Source organism: Crotalus tigris, unplaced genomic scaffold (assembly GCF_016545835.1).
Source record: "Crotalus tigris isolate CLP2741 ecotype Arizona unplaced genomic scaffold, ASM1654583v1 scf7180000018550.1270297659:1495590, whole genome shotgun sequence".
In the NCBI taxonomy this organism is placed as follows: domain Eukaryota; kingdom Metazoa; phylum Chordata; class Lepidosauria; order Squamata; family Viperidae; genus Crotalus; species Crotalus tigris.
The window spans coordinates 870,398-881,539 of NW_024097073.1; the positions used below are offsets into that span (position 1 = coordinate 870,398).

Here is an 11,142-nt window from a genome sequence, read left to right on the forward strand (position 1 = left end):
CATATGCCTGAAATGGACAACTTCATGACCCATTAAAATAAACACTATTTCCTGGAAACATCTGCCTGGCCATTCTTGGAAACAGGCTATGAAATAAGGATTATTTTGGACATTTCCACTCAGAGACAGCAATTTAACTGAATACTTGTTGCTGAACATCAGTGTTGCTAGAGAGCTGTTTTTTCTCCCGTCCTGCTTGGGGCTTCTTAAAAGTAGCAGGTTGGCCATTACAAAAAGCAGAACGGAACAGTAGATGAATGTTTCTTTTGATCCAGCAGGAGAACTATATTAGACTATATTAGCCCCAAATCAGAGAAAGGTTGACAGCATTTTTGTCCCACCAACATATTTTAATAAAAATCATAGCTTTTGTGAACTGCTGCTCACTTCATCGGGGTGCGATGGCTCAGTGGCTAAAGACATTGAGGTTGTCAGCTGGAGACAGTGCAATGGGGTGAGCTCTCATTAAATTGCCCCAGCTCCTGCCCACCTAGCAGTTCGAAAGCATGCAAATGCAACTAGATTAACAGGTACCACTTCGATGGGAAGGTAACAGCATTCCCTGCGCCTTTGGTGTATAGCCATATAAGTGTTTTCCACAACACTGACTCCCTCAGCCAAGAAATGGAGATGAGCACAGTGCTCTAGAATTGGACACGACTGACAGGGAAACCTTTACCTTTACCTTGTTGATTTCAGCAGATGTTAAACTGATGGAGGATTTAAACATTCTTGTGGGATTTTGGTGAAATAAGAATGGAGAAAGCCTGGGTATGCAGATGCAGGTCACATGAGACAGACTACAAGTACCTCATCAATCAGCAATTGTAATGGGATAAAAACCCATTGTGCTTGATAAGACCGTCTGAGATAGCCTGTAACCTTTTGATGAATGTGAATTTTTCAGCCTCTCACCCAATAATACTGGCAATAGCGTATTGTAGTTTACCATAAAACAGCCATTTTGAACTCTTATTCCGGTGCCCTAGGTGGGTAAAATGCTCTCCTATGATTTTCTCCTTGATCCAGCAGAGTTCTTGCTATGTTCCTGTGACTAGATTACAGTTGTAGCTCTTACAGTCTTAGAAAATGTGTTTGTTTCTCATCATGAGTTTCGATATATTTTTCATAGCTGACATCTGTTTGTACTAGTGACAACTGAGGGAGTACCACGATCAAGAGTAGAGTTTTAATTGAATACTTTCAGGGAACCCACATGAGTCTACACATCACTTTTGTAAAAGCTTTTCAATTCTAACTGCATGGGCTTTCTCACCCCCCCCCCCATAGAACGTCAGGTCCAGATTGTGCGAGAGCTGGAGGATGTCCGTGTGCAGGAGAACGAGAATGCTGTCTTCATATGTGAGGTCTCCCTAGCAGAGGTGAAAGGTGAATGGTATCACAATGGAGAGAGGCTCAAAATCACCAGCACTGTGAAAATACGGCAGGAAGGTAAGTATACCTTTCATTCTTGCCATGGCAATGGATATGAGATTTCTTGATTAGAATACAAGGGGGAAGATAGATAAAAAAAACAATAGATGACATGAGACCCTAGCTTGTACAGAATAGGATAAACATAGCTGGAGTTAAACTGGGCTTGGATTGCACTTGTGACACGCTGACCCAAATGGGCCAATACTATTATCATTAGCAGGAAATACTGTGTGTGGTATGGGTACAACTAAGACTGATAACATCTTCCTTGCTGTACTAAAATTTGTATGTAAAAACTAATAAAATCAAGATGTGCAGTGAAGATTATGTGAGGTCCATCTAGTGAAGATCCTGGATATGGTAGTTGCAACTTGGAATATAAAGAGATAAATTATAAAGAACATGAACTGATGAAAGAAAGAAGGTGTGAAAAAAATGTAGAGGCTGGCCTTAGGGAGTGAAAGAAAACAATGAACCATGAAGGAGATAAAAAGGCAAGTCACCTCTGGAAAGAGGAAAGTATGAGAAAGACACTCAAATAACCCCATCTTCATTTTATTTAACTAACTTTCAAGACTCTGGTATTCTAACCTACAACAATAAGAAGGAAGGAAGGAAGGAAGGAAGGAAGGAAGGAAGGAAGGAAGGAAGGAAGGAAGGAAGGAAGGAAGGAAGGAAGGAAGGGCCTATGGAACTAAGATAAAGAGAATGGGTATAATAGATTAAGTTTTATGTAGGCATAAAATGTGCATATCATATTTTTGCTTTCCAGTAGCATTGAGAAATGAAGAAATCAAAGAAAATCTACTTTATACTTGTTATTTTAGACAAAGTGAAAAGGTTTGAATTATGGAATGTTGTCCACAAATATGGAGCTTAAAGTTAGTTGCTTATTGTAATAGGAGCAATGTATCATGGTGATAATGCACACTTCTGAATGAATGGAATACTAAGTAAATGTTTCAGCAGTACCCAAAGACTAAAACAACAATGTGTGATATTCCCTCAGTTGTTTCATGTATATATGGATAAATGCATCTGTGTGCCCGACAGAAATGAATCTGCCTATGAAAACAAAACAAAATAAAACAAAAATAAAAATATTGGTCTTCTAGAAGAGCAATAGACCTATTATTACCACCTTTAATTTATTGGGCAAGATGGAGCTTATAAGTAGATCAACAGATCATCTTCCTACTTCACCCTGTCCCCCATTCTGTCAACTAGGGATACTTTTGGAACCATCTCTTCCCACAGGATTTGATTCATTTAAAGCATTTTTCTTAGATGAAACTGTTGGTTGTGGCTCATTTCTGTGAAGTGAGAGAGGTTGAAGCCAGGCAGTGTTGCTTCTCTGGGATGGTCTCTTATAAGGAGCATGATTAGCTCCACAAATATAGCCTTCTGGAAGCTCATTAAGCCCAAGTTAATTCAGGGGTTAATTGTGGCACAATGGGAGTTTTGTGTTTTGGCTTTAACATAACTTTAACTTAAATACATCATGGATGTTTCATTGTTGTTTCATAACTGCTATGAACTGCCAAGAATTTTGAGATGCAGCTTATACTTAAATAAAATAAATAAACGAATATATCTTTTTCCAGTTTCCTAGAAAAATGGCATTTGCTTGGTGTGGCAGGGACAGTTGTACACTGAAAGGTGGTAAGCTGCTCAGTGAATAACAGAAAACAATGTGTTGTTCTTCCAAGAAATACATATTTCCTTGCCAGAAACAACAGCTAAATGGCTGTGTGAGTCAGGTGTCCGGTCGGTTTTGCATCGCCAGTCAAAATATCCATGGAAAGCAGTACCCAATAATGACCAAACGGGGAGGTGGCATGTCTTTAGAAACTTAAGTGGCCAACAGTTGGTGGACAGATCCTGATGCAGGGTCAGATACATCATTATCAGACACATCGTAGACTGGACAGAAACTTTTGTATGGGGCAAAAAGAGAAAACACTTCTGTGACAGTGAATCAACTAAAGCAGCGGTTCTCTACCTGTGGGTCGGGACCCCATTTGGGGTCGAACGACCATTTCACAGGGGTCGCCAAACAAGGCTGTCTGCCATTTTTTTCCCCTTTTCTTTGGCCACGCCCCTGGCACCCAGTGATGTATAAGTGGTTGGGGGTCACCACAACATGGGGAACTGTATTATGGGGTCGCGGCATTAGAAAGGTTGAGAACCACTGAGCTAAAGGGAGCTCTGGATGCTTTCAACAGGCTGTGGTTGACAGAGAAACAATGTTATGAGGATATGTCCCTTAAAAATGGTTAGCAAAATGTACTCATGCTATGATGTATGGCAGATGACAACTTGCCCATAGATTAAAAACAAATTGGGGAAAATGTCAGCTGAGCAAATAACATACCCTTCTATTTCAGATTGTAACAATGGTAGAAAATATACTTAAAAATCTGAACAACCGAGTGCTCCAACTACTATTCTCAATTTGTTTTTTTACAAAATCGGCTTCCAAATATCTGGGGTAATACCTGGGGAGAAAGCAAACTGGGGGGACAGAGAAGAGCCTGAGAAAATATCTGAGTGGCTTTTCTTATGATCCTTGGAGGGTAGTTTGGCTGCTTAAAGAATGAAGATAAAGAAATAAAAAAGATAGATCAAAGAGCCAGCTTGAAATTAGTCTCACTGCATTAAATACAAAGTTATAAATATTTTCAGTCCTCAGGGTAAGCTCCGAAAAATTAATTCTGCACATTTCAGTGAAGTCAATCAAAATGAAGAAAAACAACTTTTGGAAGAGCCCATGACAAGGCCGTATTTGCACACTGCTCATAGCCCAACAGGATAGCATAACAAATCAAGATACGAATGAGCAGCTTGCTGTCACACATAATTTTGCTTACCACAATCTCTGCAAGCTTGCATGCTCCTTTTGCTTGGTTCCCGCCTCTTCAAGGCAGGTGATCATTACATCAATATACAGCCCATTCACATAACTTCAATCCTCATACGAATGGGGTGCAAACTTCCCTGCTTCCAGTTTTCTATTTAATTATTGGAAGAGAAATAAATTAAAGACATAGTTAAATAACAAGACATGGTTAAAACAAGCCAGGATGCATAGGACAACCTGATTTTATGTGATGATTTCTTATAAAGCATAATTTCTCCCTGAGAATGGGTTCACGTCTTATTCTAAACAACAACAACCCCCCCCCCCGCATTGTAATTATTATATGCAAAGCGGACTTGTGATTAAAGAACCCACTGCTATTGCTATGAAAAACATCATGTTGGCCCCTTCTTAGCTTGTGATTCCTTCTGTAATGGCATGTGGGAATGACCTTGAAAGACAGGAGGAAAAGCCACAGACTAGAAAACAGATAAGAGGCAGCCTGGCCGCAGAAGCAAGGGGGACATGGCAACGTCTCAGAAGGGACCCTCCCTGATTTCTTGGGTTGTACAGTAAACGATGCAGAAGGAAGTCCTATTTCAAATTCAGTTTTAACCAAGAGAGTAATAATCTAACACTGAAGAAAGGGGACAGAGATGGAGTGGACGGTTACTAAATGACAGAGACTCTCTACTTCAGACATGTCAAACACAAGCCCCGGGGGCCGGATGCGGCCCGCGAAGTGGTTTCATGTGGTCTGCGAAGCCATCCTGGAAACAGTGAGGGAACGGCCCCCATTGCCTTGGCCCTGGCCCAGGCCGGCCGGGAGCCAATGTACAATTATGTGGTGGTCATCTATGCTGAAACGCATTCAGTTTTAGCTCCACAAGGCGCAAGGAATCAGCCCCTGCTGCGTTGGCCCCGCCCCCTAGGTGCATGCTGGGGAAATGTCACCCTTTGTGAGGAATGAAGAAATACATCATGCCTTGGCGCTTGCCCCGGTCCCACTCCCTTCTGCCAGAGACCTTCAGATCTGTCCTGCCCAGGCCCCCCAGGCACCCTTGACACGAACAATGTAGAGCTGGCCATGCCCACCCAGTAGGCCACACCCACTCCATCCACACCCAACCAGTAGGCCGCACCCACCCTGGCCGCACCCATCCAGCACCCCAAGGGCAACTGCAATGCTGATGTGGCCCTCAATGAAATTGAGTTTGACACCCCTGCTCTACTTTCAAAAACATTTTATCTCCTATTGGGCCTATCAATAATCATAATGGCTCCCCCCCCCCCGCCCCCTGATTTATGGGAAGAGATATTCAAAGGAAGCCAAGCCTTCCTTTCCATCCAGGAGACTCTTTTTCCAATCTCTGGTTGAAGTATTGACCTTGGAGTGGCAATGGGGGTGGAAGCCTCTGTCCTCCAGCTGAAAAACCTGCAAGGATGGTGAAAGATGTCTGCTCTTGTTTAGGAAGTAACCTTGATTGGGAGTGGGGTGGGGAGTGAAAGCAGCATCTGCTAATCTTCAGCCTTGGCTTGGAGCAGTCTCCCAATGTACAACGCTTCTCTTTTCTTTCTGATTAAGTGTACACCTAGCTCTCCCTTTGGTGACTTCCTACCAGTTCTTACTCTGTGCCTTGATTTAAAAACAGCAATGTAGTGGGGGGATAGGATCACATCATAGGCAAGCACTACTGATCCATGCGGTTGTAGCCTACATTTATTGTATTGTAATAGGAGGGGATTTCCTCCCCCCCTGGATTTGAAAAGTGTGGTTTAACAGCTGGGAAAAAAAACAACAAAGGCTATGCTGTGATCCTTTGAAACAGCTGTTTACTAATACAAATGAATCAGTGTTTGTACACCCAGAAAAACCTTTCATTACTTCTGTGAGCAAGACAGAGCCCTTGCTTCCAGCCACCAGTATCCTGGCACCCTCTTTCTTTTTAGGGCCCCTCATAAACTCTCACATGTCTCTCCTTAAGAATGCAGAAAACCTTATTTTCCCTTTTTTTCCCCTCCCCATCACCCCAAGGAACCCGCCACTTCCTGCTTTTGACCTCTGTCCACCCTGAGGACACAGGCCAGGTCCGTTTTGTGGCCAAGAGAGCTACTTCAGAAGCCAGGCTGGAAGTGGAAGGTAAGGAAGTTACTTCTCTGTTGGATCCGATGTTAGCTCTAGGGCGAATTGGGTTGGGCTCAACAAGCAAAGGAGTTTGTGCTGGGACAGCAGGTATGCTGATCCTGATGTTAAAACGCCTCATAAATCAGATCAGATAGATAAACTCAATAGGAATAATTTCATAACAAAAACATATTTAATCAGAAAGATTACTTGCATTCATGACGGTTGTTTCTGACAATACACCTCAGTTCATCCCTATAGGTGAAAGAATGATGCTCTCTCTCCATACCATCTTTATAGCAGAACAGGCTTATCAGGTGACATCTGATGGCCCATGCTTCTCTTTAGACAAAGACATTCCAATCTGGCTTGTGTCCAGGAAGTCTCCCAATACCCTTTACAAACTCCTCCCACTGACCCATCAACGTGGGATGACTGACTAGCTAAACTACATTTCCCATAATCCATCTCTTAAGGAAACAGCACTTAACCCAATAAATGCCAGATATTCTAACATACTGATACATGCTCTCTAATTAGGGTTACATAGAGCTATATGATTCAGAACAGCAGGCCTGTCTCTTTGTAGGGAGGGGAGCATTACTACTATACTTGCCCCAATCTGCTTTGAGACTTTTCCAGGGCATGCCATAAGACATACACTTCAAAAAACCATGAGCAGAGCAGGACAGAAACAAAATTTTGCTTCCTTTGTTCCTATGGTCGGAACTAAGTGTAGTTTAAGTGTTGGCTCCTTGATCTCATAGTTAACAATTTATCCTTTCTGGTACATTAAAAATGAAGGTCTGTGGGAAGGAAGACCCCAGATTGTGCATCTCCAAGTACTACATAATGACAGGGATTTTATGTTTATAGGCGGCTAGACCGGGCCTTGTGCATCTGTGTGCATGTGAGTACAACCAGGGAAACTGTAAAGATTGGTGTGGCTGCTTGGGAAAGACTACATGTGAACATAGAAGAAAAAATTAAAAGCACATTTGTAGCAAACTGCTGTCTCCAATAATCTGCTTTGCTTTGATAAGTCTAGAAATTGTATTTATGTGCACAGCAATGTTTTCACATGAGGGTAGAATTACTCATATTTCTTCCATTTCTATCTCACCACTATATAATAACTCTGTGGCTTATTAAGGGATAAAGAATTATTAACAGAATAACAGAGGTGGAAGGGATCTTGGAGGTCATCTAGTCCAACCCCCTGCTCAGGCAGGAAACCCTATACCATTTCAGACAAATGGCTGTCCAGTCTTTTCTTAAAAACTTCCAGTGTTGGAGCATTCACAGCTTCTGGAGGCAGGTTGTTCCACTGTTCAATTGTTCTAACTGTCAGAAAATTTCTCCTTAGTTCTAAGCTGTTTCTCTCTTTGGTTAGTTTCCATCCATTGCTTCTTGTCCTGCCCTCAGGTACTTTGGAGAATAGTTTGACTCTCTCTTCTTTGTGGCAGCCCCTGAGATATCATGTCACCCCTCGTCCTTCTCTTCATTAAACTGGACATATCCAATTCCAGCAACCGTTCCTTATATGCTTTAGCCTCCATTCCCCTAATCCTCTTTGTTGCTCTTCTCTGTACTCTTTCTAGAGTCTCAACATCTTTTTTACATCGTGGTGACCAAAACTGGATGCAGTATTCCAAGTGTGGCCTTACCAAGGCATTGTGGAGTGGTATTAACCCTTCACATGATCTTGATTCTATCCCTTTGTTAATGCAGCCTAGAACTGTGTTAAGAATTAAGGGGGTTGAACTAGAAGACCTCCAAGATCCCTTCCAACTCTATTATTCTGTTAATTATATTTATGTAACAAAATGAAAACAAGAGTGTCCTGTTGCTATGATGCATCATGATGAAAGGGGTGGAGCTTATTGACATGATTCATTTTTCTCCTTTTTACAAAAGCCTCAAGATTCTCAGGATGTCTCCTTGTGTGCAGGTTATTCAGAATTTATTAAATTTGCAAAAATGGGCCAGGGGTCAGGAGGTGAAAAGCCAACTTCTCAGAGACTTTGGGCCTGCTCTTTTTACAGCATTGCCAATTCGTATTGTGAAGCCACTTCGGGACAAAACTGTACTGGTGCGTCACAAAGCCACACTGGAATGTACAGTGTCTCAGGCTCGGGGACGTGTGCGCTGGTTTCGGGGTGACACAGAGATCTTTGCTGGGCCTAAGTATGAGATCTGCAATTTGGATTGTTACCGAACTCTGGTTATTCACTGCGTGGAGCCTGCAGATGAAGGCCTGTATACCTGTGATGCCCTGGATGATCATTCCACAGCCTGCCTGCTAGTGGAAGGTAAGGGTGTGAGTGCAGTGAAGAACAACAGGGAGGGGAGATGGCATACTCCAAAGAAGACAGTGCCATGGAGAAATGATTAGCAGGAATTGCTGGCCCGCAACAGACTGAGAATGCCAAAGAGGCAGAAGTGGAGCTAAAATTAGAATAAGGGTTGGCAACCTGGAGCTGCATGGCAGAAAGCCCTCTTTGCCAACCTCTGGTGCCCTATTGACTTTGCTGTCACATATTGGTGATGCTGCCCTAAACTTGGTATGACTTCTCAACTTTTGAGAGAGCAAATAGATGACAATTGTAGCAGAAGCCTTAAAACAGGATTGACAACTTTAAATAAATAAATGTATGAAGATTTCCACCACCACCACAAGCATACAAAAAACCCCTCTCCCTCCTCTTTTGCACGATGTTATTTACTTTCTGCCATTATTCTTTCCATTGCAGTCCTCCAAAATAACAAGCTGTGCAGCCTCAGCCATCAAAAGAGTGCCTGGTTTAGAACCTCACACCAGGGTGCATCTTTTGTCATATGCTCAGCTGAGTTTGCTTTTAATACCTAGACTGAGCTGTCTTTTCATACAAGAACAGTAATCATCCTTTCTTCAGTTTTTCACCTTTGCCTTGTTATTCTAGCTTTAACACGATGGAGAGAGCCACATTTAACACGATGGAGAGAGCCACATAAGTTATAATGTAACTTATAGTTACATTATAAGTAACAAGCAAGAGTCTAGTTACTTATAACTAGACTCTTGCTCATCCATAGCAAATTACCCAGCAATCTGTTAGTCTACTTCAGCCTCCTTCTTTAGAAAATGATTGCCGAGTCTATACATTTTTGCTGTTCTCTGCCATTGCAGCTGAAGGAATCCAGGTGGTCCAACCTCTGAAGAACGTGGAAGTGATGGCTCCCTCCGAGGCTCAGTTTGAGTGTGAAATATCTGCCCCTCCAGAATTCACTCCCCAGTGGAGTCTCAATGGGGAGGAGCTGCAGCCTGGCTTGCAGCTGCAAATGGAGAGCATGGGACACCTCCATAAATTGAGGTTCTGCAGGACTAATCCTAATATGAGTGGGATGGTGAAGATTACCATTGGTAATGCCCGGTCCAAAGCCCATCTCACAGTGCGAGGTAAATATGTCTGATGTGTTTGGATGGGGGCAGGGAATATGTGAAATTCATTAAACTCTCTTTTTACAACCCTGTGATATACCTGGCTGTAAGATTAGTCTTGAGCCTTGGGAAATAATGTGAGAAATGGATCGTATCTTCTATGGCCTGCATGTTACCGTAGACCTACTTGGGATACTGATCAAAGATGAAATGGGCTATGCACTTGGCCCAACAAAAGACTGAATTCAGAGTGACAGTCTCTAAATTTGATGTTGAACCACTGTTCCTAGGATTCCTCAACACTAGCCATGCTAGCTAGGGTTGCTAGGAATTACAGTTCAGTAACACCTGGGTAACTCTAGATCCCTCTCTCTGGGAATATGCATTGGAGGGAAGTGGTTGAATGGTTCCACCATTAAATTTGTCTGAACCTTTGCTTTTTTTTTTTTTTTTGACAGAGTGCTAGCATCAGGAAAATCTTGAGTCCAGTAGAGCCAAGTTTAAGCTTGGAAAGGCAAAGAAACAAATTGGACAGCTGTATGAATAATCACACACAAAAAGACAAGTCATCTTGTCTTCTTCCTCTTCTGCATGACATGGGAAGCACGTTCTGCTTTATTAAATGTTCTTAAGTCCCAATTTAAAAAAAAATATTGTTGCGTTTGGTTGATGTAATGATCTGCTGGTCCTGGATCAATGGGGAAAAGACAAAGCCCTGGAACTGTATTACCTCTAACTTTATATATTCTTCAATGGGTGTAATTTAGACCAACTGAATGGCCAACTACTCTTATTTTTTTCTCTCTGCCCAATAAAACTCGCTTCCCCACATAGATGCATTGAAATCATGGTATGTACTGCATTCTCCTCTTCTCCCAAGTTCTTCATATAAAGCTGCAACAGACTCAACAGAAGGCTGTATGCTTAGAATATGTCCATGGTGCAGTATGCTTTTATGTGTATTATCTGTATTTCTAAACCCCATTCCTTAAAGAAGATCTGAACTTAAAAAGAGAAAGGTTTTCCTTTGGAGGAAAAACACAAATGGATAATTTAAAGCAATTGTCTGGGGTGTGTTATGCTTTTACCAATAAAGTAGGAAAACTTCAAAGGAAAACTTCAGAACTTCAAGACTGCTTTTTAGATGTATCTGCAGAAAATACTGTTTTAAGATGTGGATTGACTTCATTCTCCTTCCAAATGAAGCCTTAATTCATCTCCAGTCCTATCTCCATATGTAACAATAGCTTGGTTCGAGTTTGATGCTCGTAGCACATTCATTAATGGAAACACAACTCC

The 11,142-nt window shown here is 42.0% G+C and overlaps 1 protein-coding gene across 6 annotated transcripts in view; it reads left to right on the top strand.

The window, feature by feature from the left end:
- Positions 1-10,960, top strand: part of OBSL1 (obscurin like cytoskeletal adaptor 1) — a 76,480-nt gene extending 65,520 nt beyond the window's left edge. For all 6 annotated transcript variants that reach the window (XM_039354396.1, XM_039354397.1, XM_039354398.1 and 3 more), the window contains 5 exons: positions 1,291-1,452; positions 6,333-6,437; positions 8,468-8,734; positions 9,592-9,861; positions 10,302-10,960. In XM_039354396.1, coding sequence (XP_039210330.1) covers positions 1,291-1,452; positions 6,333-6,437; positions 8,468-8,734; positions 9,592-9,861; positions 10,302-10,309 — 812 coding nt within the window. In that variant the 3' untranslated portion in view covers positions 10,310-10,960. The remainder of the gene's footprint in view (positions 1-1,290; positions 1,453-6,332; positions 6,438-8,467; positions 8,735-9,591; positions 9,862-10,301) is intronic.
- The last annotated feature ends 182 nt before the right edge of the window (positions 10,961-11,142 follow it).